This window comes from Oncorhynchus clarkii, chromosome 16 (genome assembly GCF_045791955.1).
Source record: "Oncorhynchus clarkii lewisi isolate Uvic-CL-2024 chromosome 16, UVic_Ocla_1.0, whole genome shotgun sequence".
Taxonomy (NCBI): Eukaryota; Metazoa; Chordata; class Actinopteri; order Salmoniformes; family Salmonidae; genus Oncorhynchus; species Oncorhynchus clarkii.
In genome coordinates, this window is record NC_092162.1 from 26,055,558 (window position 1) to 26,077,232 (window position 21,675).

The following is a 21,675-nucleotide window of genomic DNA, read 5'->3' on the forward strand; positions in this document are numbered from 1 at the left end:
GGCTGATTTTGACATTTATGTTGACTTTCCATCTTCCTCCCAAGGTGCTGAAGGGTTTTCCAGAGTGCTTGCAGGCTGATATATGTCTGCACCTGAACCGCAGTCTGCTTCAAAACTGCAAGGCTTTCCGTGGGGGCAGCAAGGCCTGTCTGCGGGCTCTGGCAATGTGCTTCAAGACTGTGCATGCCCCACCAGGGGATACACTCATCCACTCTGGAGACATCCTCAACTCTCTCTTCTTCATCACTCGCGGTACCATCCAGGTCACTCATGATGATGTCGTGGTGGCCATACTGGGTAAGGAAGGCTATGAAATCTATTGTTCAGTTCGCTGCAGCTGGCGACTTGAACGAGCTGCAACAAACACTCAAACTGGACAGTTTTATCGCAATCTCTTCATTCACAGACTCAATCGTGGACACTCTTACTGACATTTGTGGCTGCTTGGCGTGATGTATTGTTGTCTCTACCTTCTTGCCCTTTGTGCTGTTGTCTGTGCCCAATAATGTTTGTGCCATGTTGTGTGCTGCTACCATGCTGTGTTTTTGTGTTTCTGCCATGCTATGTTGTTGTCTAAGGTCTCTCTTTATGTAGTGTTGTGTTCTCGTAGTGATGTGTGTTTTGTCCTATATTATAATTTTTTTAAATTCCAGCCCCACGTCCCCGCAAGAAGCCTTTTGCGTTTTGGTAGTCCGTCATTGTAGATACGAATTTGTTCTTAACCTACTTGCCTAGTTAAATAAATACGTGTCAGATCTGCTGCATTGACTTTAGCTATATGTTAGTCATTGATGTCTTTCAAACTATTTCAGAAATGTAAATGTAGTTTCTGAAGATCATGCTCCTTCTCATGTCATGAATTATATACAGTAACTACATCCTATAGTTCGGAATTTAAAATAACAGCCATCTGTGATGAGATAAGTGATGCCATCCCCCTTCATTTACTCTCACTGTCTCCCTTCCTCTATCCTGTAGGGAAGAATGACATCTTTGGGGAGCCTATCAACATGTATGCAGAGCCTGGCAAGTCCAACTCTGACGTGCGCGCCATCACTTACTGTGACCTGCACCGGATTCAGAGGGATGACCTGCTCGAAGTTCTAGACATTTATCCAGGCTTTGCCGACAACTTTTGGGCAAACTTGGAGTTCACCTTTGACCTAAGAGACGTAAGAAGGAAAACACACACGTGGCTAAACTGAGAAAATGGACACATTTTATGTGGGATATTTATGGTATTGGTGAACAAGATCCTTTTGGTTCACTGTGTCCAATGAAATGGGATTGTTGGCACTGTATCAGTGTATTGGGATGTGTTCAGTTTGTGTCTTGCTATTTCTGTATGCCAGGCTGACCAGGTCCCACCAATACTGTTGGCTGATGATTCTGGTGATGATTGTGGATACAGTCGTAGTAAGCCACGACACAGGGGACACTCCCTGGACTGTCGCAACGGTCCTGGTAAGTTAAGTTGATTAGTTGAATCAGGGTCTGTATGTATCAAGCAAGCTAGCTGTATGGACTTATTTTTTACATTCTACATTGGACAGACGGCATGGACCAGGACGACCCGTACCCCTACCGCCAACGCCATTCGGTCCCACAGCCACACTGGGAGGAGGGCTGCAGCTGTGAGTCGCCTTGCTCCCAGTCCAGCGAGGACCTAAACAAGCCCCTAACCAAAGGGGGCAAGGTGGAGCTGTACCCTCCGGACGACGATTGGCTGGAATACTCCCCCTCAGTGGTGCAGCTGAAGCCCCCGAGTGGCGCCACAGTGGGCAGAGAGGCCCCCATGGACAGGGCTCAACCAGGTACAGTATGAGCAGTATGGTACCTCCATTTCAATTGTATGTTATGTAGCATTACTGGACCGGAGGGTTGCGGATTCAAAATCCCAAAAGAATCCAAAAGACATCAGTTGATCGACAACAATGTTCTGTTATTTTCACTCTGTAAATGTTTCCAGCCACCTCTAACCTCTCACCGAACATGTCTGGGTATGTTCAATACTGGCCAGAGAGGCAGTCGGTCCAGTACTCCAACAGGCAGTGGCGCTCCTCTTCGGTTCGGACCTCATACCACCCGCCCCCGTTCACAGAGGAGAGGCCCAGTGAGCTGGAGTCCCGACTGGAACTACTACAGTCACAGCTCAACAGGTGCGAGGAACAACACGCTTACTATTACAAAACTATTTTCAACAGTTGAGCCAGACAAACAGTTGAGCCTGCACGTTTTAGCTTATTTTCAATTTACCTAGGGTGCAACGCTGGCTGATACCATCTGAAATAAAATGTTTCCTGAGCTGAAATAAAAGATTCCAGAAATGTTCCATATGCACAAAAAAGCTTATTTAGCTCACATTTTGTGCACTAATTTGTTTACATCCCTGTTAGTGAGAATCTCTCCTTTGCCAAGATAATCCAGCCAGCTGACAGGTGTGGCATATCAATAAACTGGTTAAACAGCATGATCATTACACAGTTGCTCCTTGTGCTGGGGACAATAAAAGCCATAACACAATGCCACACATGTCTCAAGTTGAGGAAGCGTGCAATTGGCATTCTGACTGCAGGAATGTCCACCAGAGCTGTTGCCAGAGAATTGAATGTTAATTTCTCTACCGTAAGCCACCTCCAATGTCTTTTAGAGAATTTGGCAGTACGTCCAACCGGTCTCACAACCGCAGACCATGTGTAACCACGCCAGCCCAGGTCCTCCACATCCTGCTTCTTCACCTTATTCACCTAGCTGATGAAACTGTGGGTTTTGCACAACTGACGAAACGGTCTCAGGGAAGCTAATTTGCGTGGTCGTCCTTACCAGGGTCTTGACCTGACTGCAGTTTGGCATCGTAACCGACTTCAGTGGGCAAATGCTCACCTTGGATGGCCACTGTCACGCTGGAGAAGTATACTCTTCATTAATGAACCCCAGTTTCACCTGTACCGGGCAGATGTCACAGATGAATGGCCTTGTGTGGGTGAGCGATTTGCTGTTGTGAACAGTGACGCATGGTGGCGGTGGGGTTATGGTATGGGTAGGCATAAGCTACAGTCAATGAACAAAATTGCATTTTATCGATGGCAATGTGAATGCACAGAGATACCGTGACGAGATCCTGAGGCCCATTGTTGTGCCATTTATCCGCCACCATCACCTCATGTTGCACAGCCGACGTTGCAAGCAGCTGTATACAATTCCTGGAGCCTGAAAATGTCCTAGTTCTTCCATGGCCTGTATACGCACCAGACATGTCACCCATTGAGCACGTTTGGGATGTTCTGGTTCAATGTGTACAACAGCGTGTTCCAGTTCCTGCCAATATCTTGCAACTTTGCAGAGCCATTGAAGAAGAGTGGGACAACATTCCGCAGGCCACAGTCAACTTTTTTTCAACTCAAAGGAGATGTAGCGCTATAGGAGACAAATGGTGGTCATACCAGATACTGACTTGTTCGCTGATCCACACCCTTACTTTTTTTTTTAGGTATGTGACCAACAGATGCATATCTGTATTCTCAGTCATACGAAATCTGACTGATTTATGAACTGTAACTCAGTAAAATGTTTTCATTTATACTTTACCTTCAAAGGGACAATCTCCAAAATCTCCAAACAAAAGCAGTTGCTGTACCCCCACTCCCCACATTAACAAACTGGAGCTTATGGAGTTAAACTAACTTTGACAAGAGAGACATTCCAGTTATCTTAAAAGGTAGTTATCTGGAAGGTCTTTAAGGGCAACAGTGAATACATGGCTACTTAGTAATCCTCCTTTTCCTTCCCTCTTTCTGCCCCCTTTATCCCTCCATTACCAGACTGGAGATTCAAATGACTGCCGATATCAACGTCATCCTGCAGCTGCTCCAAAGGCAGATAACGCCGGTACCGCCCGCTTACAGCACTGTGTCAGCCATAGACTCACCTGGCCTATATGGGACAGGAGCACCAGTGTTGCACACCATGTACCAGATCCCACCCATACAGATAGACAACCAAGCATCCACGCAGGTAGGAATTCTGATGGTGAACACAAAAACAAAATCTGTCAAAGCACCTGAAACATTCACAGAAGCTGTGTTACTGCAGTTAAACCTCCAACCTGTGACTGAATACTCACCCTTGATTGTTTTGTTGTAGAGCTCTGCCCAGCCTGACCTCAAGTTACCCCTGAAATCCCAGGAGTCGCTGTCCAGCGGTATCCATCTGACTGTAGAGTCCGACGACACCATGTCCGTCACCCCGGAGATGGAGCCGACCGTGCCACTCTCCTCCCAGCCGATGGTCAAGTGGTCACTGTCTCTCATGGAAACGTCCAGACTAAGTGGCAGCCTCCGCTTCCCCTCGTTGCCCGGGAACCTGGATGCCTCAGGGCAGGCAGAGATCCAGAAACATCGCTCAGATCCTGTGCTTTCTGTGACCTGAGACCCCTGTCCCTAGTTCCCCAAACCTGGGATCCTACAGACTGCTTCCACTCATATACAGATTGCAAGATAGTAGCAAAACATGTCTTTCCAGGCCCTGCCCTTTAACAACCCCTAACCCCTACGTACTGAGATCGGAGTAGGTGGATGAGCTTAAACAGCCGTTAAAGTCCTGCTAACTTTAGCCATCACTAGCCAAAAAAATCTGAAATTGATGGGGACATGGCATGCGGAACTGTATGAAAAAGGTTAAATCAGGTAACGTCAAACCAAATAATGAGTTGATTACAGTTGTTTTGGCCATGTTTATACAAGTACTGAATGCCCCCATCACTTTCATAGATTTTTTGCTAGCGTCGGCTAGGGTTAGCTGAAGACTTTAATGGCTGTTCAGAGAAAACCGAACCATGAATACGATTCTCATGGCTCATAAAATACTTTCAGGGTGAAAAAGCATCTAACATTAAGTTGGAAAACACTGAACTTCCCCTTTAAGATTAAGTGCCTAGGGGAGGGGGTTGAGGTTGTTTATGGAAAGGCTGAATTCCATGTCACTCCCCTTCCCCTTGTCCTTCCATTTGCGCATTCACGCGCTCCTCCGACATATGCAAATGTCCCAAAGCAGAGGGAGTGAAAATTAGTGGGTATAGGGGCTAATTAGACCCTCCAATAGCCACTTCAAATCAAATCAAATGTATATGTCACATACGTGTTTAGCAGATGTTATTGTGGGTGTAGCGAAATGCTTGTTTCTAGCTCCAACAGTGCAGTAATATCTTACAATATACACAATCTAAAGTAAAGGAATGGAATTAAGACTAAATAAATATTTGGACGAGCAACATCGACTAAGATACAGTAGAATAGGATAGAATACAGTATATACAAATATGAGATGAGTAATGCAAAATATATAAACATTAAAGTGACTAGTGTTCCATTATTTAACTGGCCAGTGATTTCAAGTCTATGTATATAGGGCAGCAGCCTCTAATGTGCTAGTGATGGCTATTTAACAGTTTGATGGCCTTGAGATTTTTCAGTCTCTCGGTCCCAGCTTTGATGCACCTGTACTCACCTCACCTTCTGGATGATAACAAGGTGAACAGGCAGTGGCTCAGGTGTTTGTAGTCCTTGATCTTTTTGACCTTCCTGTGACATCGAGTGCTGTAGCTGTCCTGGAGGGCAGGTAGCTTGCCCCCGGTGATGCGTTGAACAGACCGCACCACCCTCTGGAGAGCCCTGTGGTTGCGGGCGGTGCAGTTGCTGTACCAGGCAGTGATACAGCACAACAGAATGTTTTCAATTGTGCATCTGTAAAAGTTTGAGGGTTTTAGGTGCCTTCTCCACCACACTGTCTGTGTGGGTGGACCATTTCAGTTTGTCAGTGATGTGTAAGGCGAGGAACTTGAAGCTTTCCACCTTTTCCACTGTGGTCCCATCTGTGGATGGGGGGGGGGGGGGTGATCTCTCTGCTGTTTCCTGAAGTCCACGATCAGAGCTTTAGTTTTGTTGACCTTGGGTGAGGTTATTTACCTGGCACCACACTCCCAGGGCCCTCACCACCTCCCTGTAGGCTGTCTCATCATTGTTGGTAATCAGGCCCGCTACTGTTGTCATCTGAAAACTTGATGATTGAGTTGGAGGTGTGCGTGGCCACGCATTCATAGGTGAACAGTGAGTACAAGAGGGCATGCATCCTTGTGGGGTCCCAGTGTTGAGGATCAGCAAAGTGGAGGTGTTGTTTCCTACCTTCACCACCTGGGGGGCAGCCCGTCAGGAAGTCCAGGACCCAGTTGCACAGGGCGGGGTTCAGACCCAGGGCCTCGAGCTTAATGATGAGCTTGGAGGGTACTATGGTGTTGAATGCTGAGCTACAGTCAATGATCAACATTCTTACATAGATATTCCTCTTGTCCAGATGGGATAGGGCAGTTTGCAGTGCGATGGCATCGTCTGTGAATCTATTGGGCGATAAGGAAATTGAAGTAGGTCATAGGTGATATGATCCTTGACTAGTCTTTCAAAGCACTTCATGATGACAGAAGTGAGTGCTACGGGGCGATAGCAATTAGTTCAGTTACCTTTGCTTTCTTGGGTACAGGAACAATGGTGGACATCTTGAAGCATGTGGGGAAAACAGACTGGGATAGGGAGAAATTGAATATGTCTGTTAACACTCCAGCCAGCTGGTCTGCGCATGCTCTGAGGACGCGGCTAGGGATGCCGTATGGACCAGTAGCCCTGCGAAGGTTAACAAGTTTAAATGTCTTACTCACGTCGGCCACGGAGAAGGAGAGCCCAGAGTCCATGGTAGCGGGCCATGTCGGTGGCACTGTGTTAGCCTCAAAGTGGGCGAAGTCAGCTGCGGCTTCAGAGCAAATTGGTATCAAATGTATTTATAAAGCCCTTTTTACATCATCAGATGTCATAAAGTGCTGATACAGAAACCCAGCCTAAAACCCCAAACAGCAAGCAATGCAGAAACACAGCAGCTAGGAAAAACTCCCTAGAAAGGAAGGAACCTAGGAAGAAACCTAGAGAGGAACCAGGCTCTGAGGGGTGGCCAGTCATCTTCTGACTGGGCCGGGTGGAGATAAGAGTACATAGCCATTAAGGCCAGATCGTTTTGAACATTTTGAAGAACTTTCATAGATGACCAGCAGGGTCAAATAATAATCACACTGGTTAAAGAGGGCACAACAGGTAGGAACAACCTTAGGAACAAGTCTGTTGGCTTTTCATAGCCGAGCATATAAACCTGGCATCCCATAACGCACCACTTTATTTTGTGAGTTTTACATACAATAATTGAGGCATGCTTAATTATGAGCCACCTTTATTTGTTGGTGTCTGATTGAGAATTGACACATGTAACATTTGAAATACATCCCAAATTAAATGTTTAACTGTTAGAGTTTGTTTTTTGTAAAATTATAAGAAATTATTTCATGCTCATTTTCTTATTTAAATGTGGAACATGAACCGCATCATTCAAGTCACCAGTGTTTCCCGAACAGGGGAGAATGACTGCTCTCTCTCATTGAAGCCACAAAGTTCAAGGCTGATCGCAGTACTGCAGGCATTATTTGCAGAAAACAGGATCCCCCATTATAGAGAAGGGGAAAATGGCGATCTTTGTGTAAAAAATAAATACAAATTTAAGACAATAATGGTACCTATTATTACCAATAATAACTACTACAACAGATGTATGTCCTTGAACTGATGATTTTAACGTCGTAGCCAATAGCCTGCAGTACCCCGGTTGGCCTTCAACTTGACATACTCAATGAGAGGGGGAGGCACTGATCTAGCCTGCAACGACACTTCCTGGACTAGCTCAAACTGTGCATGTTATGGGAGAATCTCAATACATACTCCTCGCGTCCTCACCTTCTTAAAACCCATTAGATGAGAAAGCCAGAGGCCCATCCCAGAGCCCGAGGCCAGCTCTGACACTCGTTGGATGAGGCAAGGCAAGCAAACTATCACAGATTACGAAAGGGAAACACAGCAGCGAGCTGCCCAGTGGTACGCCAGATGAGCTAAATGACTTCAATGCTTGCGTCGAGGCAAGCAACACTGAACCCTGTATGAGAGAACCAACTACGTGATCTCGTGTGGCTGCATCAAGTACTGCAGTGCATCTCCTCCTCACGGACTGCACCAGATTTGCCAGTTCTTGCTGTGAGATGTTACCCCACTCCTCCACCAAGGCACCTGCAAGTTCCCGGACATTTCTGGGGGGGTAATAGCCCTCGCCCTCCGATCCAACAGGTCCCCGACGTGTTCAATGGGATTGAGATACGATCTTTTCGCTGGCCATGTCAGAACACTGACATTCCTGTCTTGCAGGAAATCACGCACAGAACGAGGAGTATTGCTGGTGGCATTGTCATTCTGGAGGGTCATGTCAGGATGAACCTGCAGGAAGGGTACCACAATGAGGGAGGATGTCTTACCTGTAACGCACAGCGTTGAGATTACCTGCAATGAGAACAAGCTCAGTCCGATGATGCTGTGATACACCGCCCCAGACCATGACGGACCCTGCAGCATGCCAGCAAGTTCGCGCAGATGAGCAGGGACTCTGGGCATCTTTCTTTTGGTGTTTTTCAGAGTCCATAGAAAGGCCTCTTTAGTGTCCTAAGTTTTCATAAATGTGACCTTAATTGCCTACCGTCTGTAAGCTGTTAGTGTCTTAACGACCGTTCCACAGGTGCATGTTCATTCATTGTTTATGGTTCATTGAACAAGCATGGGAAACAGTGTTTTACAATGAAGATCTGTGAAGTTATTTTGGATTTTTATGAATTATCTTTGAAAGACGGGGTCCTGAAAAAGTTTACCATCTTCCAGTTCTGGAGTACTAGCCGTCTAGCTAAGAGTTGTATAAGCAACAGTGTCCGACTGAATTCTTGACAGGGTGGGTACCTATGTGCAGTACTCCAAAAACGTCCGTAAGGGGAGACAGATCTATAATAGTGTCATTTACACACACACACACACACACACACACATATATATAGTGAACATTTAAATATTAATTCCCAGAAACCAGACAGTTTATGACAGCCACAAAACATATGAAACAGTGTGGCTGGTTTCCGTTTTACATCAAACCCTAGTAGGATCAAAATCAAAGAATATTTTTCAGAGTTTGGCCCCAGACCAGAGGATAACGGTGAACGACCTTGAATTGAATGAGGCTGTGTAGCGCTAAAAGAGGAAGAATGCACCCTGTGCAGCACAGTTTCCCAGGTGTCATCCCCAAGTTCCTCCCCCAAATCCTTTTCCCATCAAGTCTTTAAAGGCAACACAGAAGGGTTCTGTAAGTCATTAATGATTTCATACACATCTGAAATTTCACCCTTGGGAAGTTTGTTTTGCTCAAAGATGCTTTCTATAGCTGTACTCGCAGGGCTATTGGGACATTCAGGTGTGTTAGCTCTAACAAAGTTCCTAGTCTGGAGACAGCGGAAGAAGTGGGATTGGGGGAACTTTTCCTGTAACTGAGCATAAGAGGCAAATGTATCAAAGAATAGTTGGGCTAGTGGATAGGCCCAGTGAGTGCCAGATGCCAAAAGCCACATCCTTTAAAAAGATGGAGGAAATAGAATGTTCTGATTGATTGGGCCTGATGGAGAAAAGCCTCAAAGGCTAAACGGAACTGATTCCACATTTTAAGAGACTGCTTTACAATTGGGTTGACACACCTTTTGCCTAGGAACACTGGGAGAGAGGAGCACAACACAGAGGAAAGTGCAGCAGGCTTACATGATTCAAATTCTATCTAGACCCAGAGTGGTCCAGTAGAATCAGTCCGCAGCCAGTACAAAAGGGCTCTGAGATTTGCAGCCCAATAGTATGTCTGAAAATTTGGTAGCGTTAAACCCTCCAATGCCCTAGACTTCTATACATGTTTTCTACCAATCTGCGGTACCTTGCCATTCCAAATAAATGCATGAATGTTTGATCCAGTGAATTAAAAAAAAGATTGGAATAAAAATGGGTAAACATTGAAATAAATATAAAAATGTAGGCAACACATTAATTTTAATGACATTAACCCTTCCAATAAGAGAAAGAGGTAGAGACTTCCAAAAAGTAAGATTGTTTCAAACTGCCTGCTAGAGCAACAATATTGTCCTTAAACAAATTGGAATATTTCCTTGTCACTAAATCCCAAGTAGGTGAATTGATCCCAGACATTCCTAAATTGAAAGCTTGTAAAAGAGCACATTTAAAGCAGCCTTATTTACAGGAAAAAATTCACTCTTGCCTAGGTTCATCTTGTACCCTGAGCTTGCTCCAAACTGTTTAAGAATAGATAAGGCATGTGGCAATGAGGTATCAGGGTTGGAGACGAACAAAAGAAGATCGTCAGCATATAGCGAGACTTTCTTCTCTAAACACATCCTGAGTATACCTTGAACAGCCTCAGAGCACAGTGCGACGACGAGGGGCTCGATTGACAAAGCAAACAAGGGGGAGAGTAGACAACCCTGTCTGGATCCGTGGGGAAAGGGAAAATAGTCAGAGGACAAGTTAGTCCATACCGAAGCCATTGGAGAAATAAAGAATGTTTATCCACACAATGAATTTAGGACCAAAGCCAAATCTATAAAGGGTGGCTGTTAGGTAGTCCCACTCAAAGCTAGTCAAAAGCTTTTTCTGCATCGTGCAAGACAACCACCGCTGTGTCCCCAATGCTGGGGAGGACAGTATATTCATAAAGGTGTCTAATATTGAAAAACTAATGCCTAATTCTCATAAAGCCAGTTTGGTCAGAATGTATTACTTGGTGCAGTGAGCCGTCCATACAGATGGCTAAGAGCTTGGCTAGGATTTTGTAGTCAGTTTAAAAACAAGATCCACATTCCAGGGGATCCTTGTTTTTCTTTAATAGTAATGAAACCTCAATTACCTCGTACCCCTGCCCATAGCAAAGTTATCGTTACTCAATGTGTATTTATTTGAGTTCTATTATTTTTCCATGTTTCTCTACATTGTTGGGAATAGCCCGAAAGTAAGCAATTCACAGTTAGTCTACACCGGCTGTTTATGAAGCATGACAAATTAAAAAATGTTTGATTTGAGGTGGGGAGTGAGGACACGGGGAGTATGGAATTGAGATTCTCCATGTCTACAGAAATCTCCCACCTTAACCGACTTCCTGGGTTTCAAATGCACTATTGAGTCTTCACATAGGAATGAACATTGTCATGTGATCAATGGCTTTATCCATTCATATACACTGAGTGCACAAAACATAAAGAACACCTTCCTTATATTGAGTTGCATCCCCTTTTGCCCTCAGAACAGCCTCAATTAGTTGGGTCAAGGTGTTCCACAGGGATACTGGCCCATGTTGACTCCAATGCTTCCTACAGTTGTGTCTAGTTGGATGGATGTCCTTTCGGTGGTGGACCATTAACATTTTGTACACAATGTATACAGTCATTGGTCCCAAAGTTGATGGGTTTATTTGATACAATAGCCACTTTTGAAGTCAACCTCTATTCATCAACACGTAACAACGGAGGCCCCACTGGGTAAGTTGGTAAGGTCGAGGGGCTGGTTTGGGATTCACCAATGATCTGACACCACAATCCTCTCTTTTTCGTCTGCTATTTCTCTGTTAAATACAGACTGCAAGATGGAAGTGGCTTATCGAGTCCATTCTCTTCCTTCCTGTACTGGCCTCCATGGTCTTCCATCACTTTTCCATGTAGCCAACCCATCTATCCAGCTAAACTGAAGTGTTGATGAAGTTGATGTACCTTGAAGGGATAGTTCTCAAAGTAGAACAAATTAACATGATTTCCACTTATCCTTCAAAAGCCTTTGTCACTTTGTGCTATAGTCCACTTTGAGGGGGGGGGGGGGGGGGGGGGGGTGTTCACTGACCTCCGGATGAGCCAACTCTTCCCTGCATGTTTCATTAGACTACAATCAGAGTCAACTGCAGAAAATGATCAGCTTGGCAGGTTCAACACTGATGCGACATCTATAATGATATAAAATATACACAATTAATTTTCCAACAACAGGTTTCTTTGCCAATGTACTACACAACCAATAAACAAAGCATACAGACTTCGGGCGCTTCAACATCGTGGTGTGTTTTGAACACCACAATCAAATAGACTACTGTCAATCTCAACAAACAGAACAGTGCTACATCCCTCCCCATCTTGTAGGCCTACCCAGTATCAAAGGGTTGGCAATCTTGGTGTTTGGTATCAGATGTATTTTTCCCCATTCTACACAGTTTGGATGATGGAATTATATTTTGGATGAAAATGTGCACAGAATGCTTTTGAAGTAGCCTAAATCAGATGAAAACATTGACTGGTTGTGTTTATGCCACATGTAAAAAGGTAAAACATTTTACAAGTTAAATGACAAATGTTTAGGCTACTTTAAAGAGATAAGTTCAAGGTGTGTGAGGAATAGCCGCTCGAATTGGAGAGGAGGCAGAGCACGTTAAGCTTTCCTGAATAACTGGGCCTGCTGGGAGTATTCAGTGCATTCGGAAAGTATTCAGACCCCTCGACTTAATCCCCATTTTGTTACAGTGGTGGGGTAGGTTCCTTGTTCCTTGTCAATTATTTGCTTATTGGTGAAATCAGTAATTAAACAATATCTTTAAGTAAATCAATCAATCATTCATTTATTAATGCAATTGCAGACAGAAGTTGACAACGGGAATGTACGCATTTTTCCGAATAAATTCTGCAAAATAGGAAAGGGTCCAAGTTGCTTTAATATGCTTGCAGTCAACCCCTAGTAATGTAACTGCCTATGTCAACACCTACCCATGAGACCAAGCCTATGCATATACAGTTACACAAACTTGCAGGAGAGAACAATTGTTCCAGTGTTTAAGGGCTCAGCAGTAATTTTCCACTCCCCAAATTGCTTTATAGTGGTATGTCTGACTTGTCTCTTTCACTCCCCTGCAGGGTTCTGTGTCTATGAATCTCTTTTAGCCTTGAGGCGCTTTCTCACAGACACCCTGTTTTGACTGCAATAACACATCTCTCAGACCATTTCTTATAAGAAGCAGAGACTAGAAAAGAACTGTGGAATAATATTAAACCTTGTAATGCATATATTGCTAATCTGTAGTCCAGGGCCCTATAAATGTAGGGGGAGGGGTCTTATAGCCCTTCCTTCTATTAATACAACATAAGCATAATCAATTATTATAATACATCAATCATTTGGTGCAGCCCCTATCATGACCCCCATCAATAGCCTTATTATAAAATGGATGCAATAGTTTTTCACCCCCACAATGACAAAGCAAAAACGGGTTTTTAGAAATGTTGACATAATTATCAAAAATACACAGAAATACCTTATTTTCATAAGTATTCAGACCCTTTGCTATGAGACTCAAAATTGAGCTCAGGTGTATCCTGTTTCCATTGATTATCCTTGAGATGTTTCTACAACTTGGAGTCCACCTGGGGTAAATTCAACTGATTGGACATTTATTTTTAAAAAAAGGCACACAACTGTCTATATAAGGTCCCACAGTTGACAGTGTACGTCAGAGCAAACACCAAGCCATGAGGTCAAAGAAATTGTCCGTAGAGCTCCGAGACAGGATTGTTTTGATGCTCAGATCTTGGGAAGGTAACCATAACATTGAAGGTTCAAAAGAACACAGTGGCCTCCATCATTCTTAAACGGAAGAAGTTTGGAACCACCAAGACTCTTTCTAGAGCAGGCCGCCCGGCCAAACTGAGAAAGTCGAGTAAGAAGGGCCTTGGTCGGGGCCTCCCGGGTGGTGCAGTGGTTAAGGGCGCTGTACTGCAGCGCCAGCTGTGCCCCCAGAGACTCTGGGTTCGTGCCCAGGCTCTGTCGTAACCGGCCGCGACCGGGAGGTCCGTGGGGCAACACACAATTGGCCTAGCGTCGTCCGGGTTAGGGAGGGGTTGGCCGGTAAGGATATCCTTGTCTCATCGCGCACCAGTGACTCCTGTGGCGGGCCGGGCGCAGTGCGCGCTAACCAAGGTTGCCAGGTGCACGGTGTTTCCTCCGACACGATGGTGCGGCTGGCTTCCGGGTTGCATGTGCGCTGTGTTAAGAAGCAGTGCGGCTTGGTTGGGTTGTGTATCTGAGGACGCATGACTTTCATCCTTCGTCTCTCCCGAGCCCATACGGGAGTTGTAGCGATGAGACAAGATAGTAGCTACTAAACAATTGGATACCACAAAATTGGGGAGAAAACGGGGTAAAATAAATAAAAAAAAATTAAAAAAGGACCTTGGTCAGAGAGGTGACCAAGAGCCCGATGGTCACTCTGACAGAGCTCCGGAGTTCCTCTGAGATGGGAGAACCTTGTAGAAGGACCACCATCTCTGCAGCACTGGCCAGACAGAAGCCACTCAGTAAAAGGCACAACAGCCTGCTTGGAGTTTGCCAAAAGGCACCTAAAGTACTCTCAGACCACGAGAGACAATATTCTCTGGTCTGATGAAACCAATATTGAACTCTTTGGACTGAATAGCAAGTGTCACGTCTGGAGGAAACCGGGCACCATCCCTACGGTGAATCAAGGTGGCGGCAGCATCATGCGTGGGGATGTTTTTCAGCGGCAGGGACTGGGAGACTAACGAAGGAGTCTGAATACTTTCCGAATGCACTGTATGTGGCACACTATTATATTTAGACTTGGGAAAATAATGATCTGCAACAGACAGCGCATCTCAGTATCAGAACTTACAGCCAGACTGCCCTGCTACTGCACCTTTCTAGACCGTATAACAACTGTAGAGAGTAGACCCACAACTGATCCAAATGGAATAAAATAGAAATATCACAAGGCTTTTGCGCCGTTATTCAAATGACATTGTCACTTCAGTTTACAGCCTAGAGTATAATTATGTACTCCCTTGAAAACAACATAATTATTGATTTCATTGCAGTGTTGTAGGCTAGTCTAGGTAAGATAATTGTATCGTCCCTAAACTGCCTGTCTCATGTCTTCACTGTGCTTCCATGCTCAATGATGCACCTGGCCTCTGCTTATATTGAACATTGGTGCAGCTTTGAATGATTTTGTTACTGTCACTATGAATGGTGGCTAGATAGAGGGCCGGGTAGACTATTATTGACCTGTGGTACAGTTTGCGCATGGAAAAGTGTAAGGCATAAGGGAAGTACCAAAACACCTTGATACAGGTTGTTATCAATGAAAAGTCACAAGTTGCAGGGTGTTTAATTTGCCTACTGGGGGGCAAGGAGATTTCATGCTTTTCATGATCAACTAATCATGTAATTTTTAGATACAGAAGCCTCAAGATCGCTCAATATTGGTCACCATAAATTGGATTTCCAGTAACTTTACCTGACAAGCATGAATGGTTTAGGTTAATTTCCCATCCTTTGTGGGCTCTTGCATGTCAAGCAGCAGAAGGGCGTATTTGCCGATGTACTAATAGCTGTTAATGCTTACTTTGCAAGCTACCAGTAGAAATGTTGTTCAGTTCGGGTAAACATAGTGGTAAGTAGACCCAATGTACCTTTTTCTCCAAACAACCTAGTGAAGTTAGCTAAAATTATCCCCTTTTTCAAAATGTTTCTTTAAGTGTGTTTAAGCACGATTTCTGCTGACAGACAAGTTACATTGACTGATGGGCCACATCAAATGAGCTAGCTAATAACAGATCACGTCAATATGGCTTGTTAACAAACTGTCAGGTGATAAACTAGATGGTTATATTTTCTTGGGTTGACGAAAGTAGTCCGAGTGACAACTTTACCAGGACGAGGATTTGCCGATGTAAACCTCTTTCCAAAAACCTAATCTACTAGCTAGCTACATGCCAAATGGATAAACTGAAAATACATGATCAAATGATGTTTACTGATTATGAGAAGCATGCAATTACTTGCTGCATAACTGATGTGGCCAAACGTGGAATAATCGGAAATGTGTAGTTCTATGCTCTTCAAGAGGTGATGATATTTAATAAAACAAAGCACACTGAAAAACTATGTTTCATGAGCTGAAACATAACATTTCTGGGATCTTAATTCTCTCAAATGTTGTTCACAAATTTTGTTTACATCACTGTTAGTCAGCATTTACAGTTTGCCAAGATAATCCATCCACTTTACAGGTGTGGCATATCAAGAAGCTGATTAAACAGCATGCTCAAACAGGTGCATCTTGTGCTGGGGGCAATAAAAAGGCCACAAAAATGTGAAGCTTTGTCACACAACACAATGCCACAGATGTCTCAAGTTGAGTAATTGGCATGCTGACTGCAGGAATGTTCACCAGAGCTGTAGCCAAAAATTAATGTTAATTTCTCTACCATAAGCCGCCTCCAGTTGTTCCTCACTGAGTTCTTGACCTGACTGCAGTTCGGCATCTGGAGAAGTGTGCTCTTCACGAATGAATCCCGGTTTCAACTGTACCGGGCAGATGGCAGACCGCATCTATGGCATCGTGTGGGAGAGCGGTTTGCTAATGTCAACATTGTGAACAGAGTGCCCCGTGGTGGTGGGGTTACGGTATGGGCAGGCATAAGCTATTGACAATGAACACGGTTGCATTTTATTGAAGGCGATACCGTGACGAGATCCTGAAGCCCATTTATCCACCGCCATCACCTCATCTCTCAGTATGATAATGCACGGCCCCATGTCACAAATATCTGTACACAATTCCTGGGAGCTGAAAATGTCCCAGTTCTTCCATGGCCTGCATACTCACCATGTCCCCCATTGAGCCTGTTTGGGATGCTCTGGATGTCCCGCAACCTCGCACAGCCATTGAAGAGTGGGACAGAAATCCACAACTCTATGCGAAGGAGATGTGTCGCACTGTATGATGCACATAGTGGTCACACCAGATACTGACTGGTTTTCTGATCCACGACACTCTTTTCTTTTTTTTCCATATGTGACCAACAGATGCATATCTGTATTCCCAGTCATGTGAAAATAAATATAGATTAGGGCCTAATAAATTAATTTAAATTGACTGATTACCTTATATGAACTGTAACTCAAAATCTTTGAAATTGTTGCATGTTGCATTTATTTTTGTTCAGTGCAGTTCATATTTATTTAACAATCCCTTGAAAACAGCACGTAGGCTTAGCCGTCAATGGTTTTAGCAGAGCTGGGGTTCTCCTTGACCCAGAGCAGCCAAATCGAACGCTCTGCACCGTATTGTTATGTTTTATTGATAACAACCTATATGGGGGTGCACGCAAGCAGATGAGGAAATCTGTCTAGGATAGAATAAATTATATAGTAAAACCTGCAAAAAGAGTGAATGTAAACAGAAAAAAAAGCACTACCCTCCCCTGTGCCCAATAAAAACTAATAAACAAAGCAACTTTTTTGGACAACCCTGCCTTATTCCCCTCCCCCCACTGACTAAGCCTATTAAATGGTTTGTGTCATTTTTAAAAGTTGGTTGTCATAAAAGGTGACACCAGCTGTCATGGCTGTTCATGTCATTGTGACGGTGTTATGTAGGTAGCCCTTACGACCGAGGCTTGAAGTACAATGTAAAAAGTAGAACCACTTCTTGATATGACGTTTGCACCTCAACAATACAATATCCCCATCTGTACATTACAACAATTCATATACATTTACCTAATCTAGTTTATACACAAAGTGTTTAGGATTACCTTTAGCAATAAGATCATTTTTTACAATATTTTACAGGCAGAACCAAGGAAGACAAATAGCAAAGCTGTATTGAAGTAGTAGATGAATAAGTTCAATGGAGAAATTTACTGTAATTTGTATTAAATAAAGATGTTTTTCATATCACAATTGTCACTATGTTCAATGGCAAAACTGTAAATGTGAAAATAAAAACAATTGAATACCTGAATAGTTGAATTCAGTCCCGTTTTAAATATAACCATATGATCTGAAACTGTGATTCAGACATAATGGGGTGTTAAGAGAACAAAGATATTGTAAATTACAATGGCCACTCAACTAATAACTACGTACATTATACTGCATTTAAAATGTTAAAAAGAGCGTAAAAGCGGAATCGGCAGTAGAAACAATAACAAGAGACTCCCCCGCCCCCGCTTCGGTCAAAAGCTGAGGGGTTGGGGCTGGAGAAATCTAACCACTCAAATTCGTAGACTGCGATGGATGCAAGTACTGACCATTCATGATATCAAAACTATCGTTTTACCATGTTGAGGCTATATGGTGTTTACATTTACTTTGTTTACAAACATGAGCTTATATTTTGGGTTCTGATTTGGAACGACTTTGAACTAAGCATTTATAAGTTATATTCTTCAAGAATCAAAATGGGTACACATCATTAAATGTATACGTCCCAAAAATGGATGTAGCAACTGCTGATTCTACCAAAGACCACTTTAAAGAAACAGATCCATTCACATGTTAAAGCCTATACACTTATCAAACAACATGCTGAAAAGTCTCAGATTTAAACAAAGTGCCCTGGTAAGTGTGGGTATAATTGTGATGAGTCTTTTGGCTACTCTTGATTTGGGTTCTTGTTTTTCCTTCACAAAACATAAATCTCACAATGAACTGCATCTTATTCAAACATGTCTGTCAAAAAAATAACAGCTTCTGAGAAAATTCTAAATTGAGAGGCAGCCAGAGGGAGTCTTGAGCATTTCCGTAAATTACTCAGGAGGGTGTAAACATTGTCTGTGGGTAACGTTGTTGCCCCCCCTTGAGTGTAAAGGGCATCTATAACATTATCCTCAAATGAAAAGGGCAACACATACACAATCCAGTATCATACAGTTCAGTCCTACATGAACAGGAGTCCCTGTTGACGTCAGATCATAAAAATGAAGTTGCCATGTCCGTTCTTGAGTGGGCCGGAGTTAAACTATCCCTCTATGTTTACCAACTGTATTAAAATAGGACATCGACACTGAGCTCAGATCAGATTCCAAGGATCACCTCAGACTGTCCCGCTAAGAGCTGAGCCCAGGTTATGTCAGACGCGGAGAATCTCTAGGCAGTTGTTGTAGCAGATTGCGATCCAGTCAGGCTGGGTGGATGCCCACTGGACGTTATTGATCTCGCCTTCGGCCGTGTAGGCCAGGATGGGGTCCTCGATGGCCCTGGGCATCTGCTGGATGTCCCAGATCAGCGCCTGATGGTCATCCGCTACTTTCCGGACAGGAAAGGGGACAGTAGTTAGTGTATTGTAGGCTAAAATCAATGCTTGTGTTCTGGGCTACTAGAGGGCAGATTTGATAATCAATGGTATATATTTTTTCAGCCCTGTGCTCTAGTTTCACTAAATAATTCCATGGGGATGTTATGGAACAATGATTTATAAAATCAAATCTCACCAGCGATGCAGATGTGCCATTTCATTTATATTTTCTGAGAATGTCTGATGTTTGTGTCAACAGAATCTTATGGATTAATTAATCAATAATATACATTTATTACAAATTGACATATGTTTCCATACCTTGTAAGCACTCTATTGAAGGACGGAGTGCATTGCAAGTTTTGAGTTTGTTCACCTAGCCACTGCCACCATCAGCAAACTTTAGCATTTTATAACCAAAAACCAATTTAAGTAAATGTATCCTATATTATCATGTTTTAATTTTCAAGTACAAATTATCCCAAAGTCCTTGGCATTTTCCATATATTGCTTAAAAAAACAAAGGAAAAAGGATGGTTTATTTTTATTTTTTTTACTTGGAAGGTTAGCACATTTGCACATGGATAATACTGTATTAGATAAGCGGGAGGAAACAGAGGGCTTACCTGCTGTACAAATGTGGCAGGAGGAGTGGGGCGCCCAGGCGATGCCGTTGACACAGGCGCGGTGGTTGTTAAGTCTGGCCACTGGGGTGCATGGCACACGGACGTCCAAGATCACCACCTGGGACAGACCGAGAGAAAAATGCACCTGTTAAGGTAGAATACATATAATCATAGACCACTAGAATTTTTGTTTAGCATAATTGACTGACTTTTACTGGTCCAATATTGTAGCCAGATAACCAAACAGGCATTTTTTGAATTGCTATAGCATTGATCCAATCACATACAGTACAATGAAGTATGGGACAGACATGCAGACGGACAGGCAAACAGATGCAGGGCTGACCTCCATTCCATCCATCGCCATGGTGGCCAGGTAGTTGGGGTCTTGTTTGTTCCAGCAGAGGCGGAGCAGCGGGTGGTGCTGGGGGTCCTCGTAGATGATGGTGCTGTGCTCCAAGTGGCGCAAGTCAAACATGCGCACAGAGCCATCTGCCCCCACCGACGCAAACATGTCCCGGCCACCACCGGCTCGGCTGAATGCGATGTCATAGACCTGCGACAAGGACACACACGACAGACATTTGGTGAAATAACAAGTGACATCTACTGTTCCGATAGAAAATATGGTTTGTTCACAGTCTACTGACTTGACAGATATTTTAGCCATTCTTGCCTAAAGTACAACAACTGACAATAGGTGGAGGCGGTAATTTCATTGATCACTTGGAACATTGCTATACCATTACATTGACTATGCCCAATATCCACACTACTTAGCATGAATGGCCAATACATCACCACATACTTATAGTATGCAAGTGTGGATATTGGAACTTAATTTATTTCAGCTCTGGCCTAACCCCTGCAGTGTCTTTACCTCTTTGTCATGGGCGATGAGCTGAGTCTTGACATGGCCAGACACCAGGTTGACCCTGCCCAGTACCTGACCTGTCTCCAGGCCCCAGATAGTGCAGGTGGTGTCAATACTGGAGGTACCTACAGAGAAGAAACACAAGATTTATTGAACGGGATCTTAAGCACTTATACATTTGTAACATGTTGTATGAATTGGAGTTTGTAACATATAATTTCAATTGCAGGGGACCCGTTTTGGCTTGTGAGAGATGAAACTACTGGCTGAAATTATACAAAAGCTTTACAACACATCTTTAAGGATGCCTTTCTATATCCTTTAAAGGACTATGTATCATTCATAAGCAAATGGTATGCTATATAATTGGTGGCAAAAGGGTTATGCTGCATTTGGCAGCATAACCCTTTTGTATATTTTATGTCACCTTTCATGTAGTATGACTTTGCTTAAAAAATGTAGAGTGAAGCGTCGATGTAGAGCTAATGTAGACATTATGAATGCTCTATATAAAGTTACGTTTTTTATTTTATTTAAATGAGACCAACCAAGGCTGTATAACAATGACACTTGGAGAGCTAATGGTATATGCTATTTGTGAAGAGGCGTCAGGAGCTCATACTTGCTCAAGACTCAATTGTTTAGCTTGTTTTTAACACTAAATGTCAATAGCGATCTGGAAGAGGCATCCAGAGAATCTGGTAATGTAGTCTGTCCATAAAAAAAAGGATAAAGTTATTCTCACCCAGCAGGTTAGGGTCCACCTCATTCCAGTCAAAGGATGTCAGCGGTGCACAGAAGTCAGAGTTTTTGTTGTTGTTGAGCAGGCATTCCAGACGAGTCTCAGTGTCACTCACCTGTCAGGAACAACAAAAGTTTGTTTTTAAATCACGTCATCAAATGAAGCAGACATTTATACCCCCCCCCCCCAGTGTTCCCCCCTGGATAATTTGTATGTCCACCCTGGATAAGTTTTATGTAGAAAGACTGCGAAGCTCAGTTCTGGTAACTTTTCAAAAAAGGGCATTCTACTCTAAAATGAATGAAAATTTAATTATGCTGACACCATCTAAAAGATACATTTCCAACTCC

The 21,675-nt window shown here is 43.5% G+C and overlaps 2 protein-coding genes across 5 annotated transcripts in view; one reads left to right on the plus strand and one right to left on the minus strand.

Moving 5' to 3' along the window:
* LOC139368261 (potassium voltage-gated channel, subfamily H (eag-related), member 6b) overlaps positions 1 to 7,268 on the plus strand; it is a 29,134-nt gene extending 21,866 nt beyond the window's left edge. For all 3 annotated transcript variants that reach the window (XM_071106973.1, XM_071106976.1, XM_071106975.1), the window contains exons 6-12: positions 45 to 297; positions 979 to 1,172; positions 1,353 to 1,464; positions 1,554 to 1,814; positions 1,970 to 2,159; positions 3,822 to 4,014; positions 4,144 to 7,268. In XM_071106973.1, coding sequence (XP_070963074.1) covers positions 45 to 297; positions 979 to 1,172; positions 1,353 to 1,464; positions 1,554 to 1,814; positions 1,970 to 2,159; positions 3,822 to 4,014; positions 4,144 to 4,428 — 1,488 coding nt within the window. In that variant the 3' untranslated portion in view covers positions 4,429 to 7,268. The remainder of the gene's footprint in view (positions 1 to 44; positions 298 to 978; positions 1,173 to 1,352; positions 1,465 to 1,553; positions 1,815 to 1,969; positions 2,160 to 3,821; positions 4,015 to 4,143) is intronic.
* Positions 7,269 to 15,892: 8,624 nt separating this feature from the next.
* The window catches only part of LOC139368262 (DDB1- and CUL4-associated factor 7), a 24,675-nt gene continuing 18,892 nt past the window's right edge, over positions 15,893 to 21,675 (minus strand). Inside the window, exons 3-7 of one of the 2 annotated variants that reach the window (XM_071106977.1) lie at positions 21,329 to 21,440; positions 20,590 to 20,708; positions 20,056 to 20,265; positions 19,710 to 19,827; positions 15,893 to 19,094 (exon numbers count right to left, since the gene is read on the minus strand). In XM_071106977.1, coding sequence (XP_070963078.1) covers positions 18,919 to 19,094; positions 19,710 to 19,827; positions 20,056 to 20,265; positions 20,590 to 20,708; positions 21,329 to 21,440 — 735 coding nt within the window. In that variant the 3' untranslated portion in view covers positions 15,893 to 18,918. The remainder of the gene's footprint in view (positions 19,095 to 19,709; positions 19,828 to 20,055; positions 20,266 to 20,589; positions 20,709 to 21,328; positions 21,441 to 21,675) is intronic. The other variant, XM_071106978.1, reaches the window with a different exon arrangement.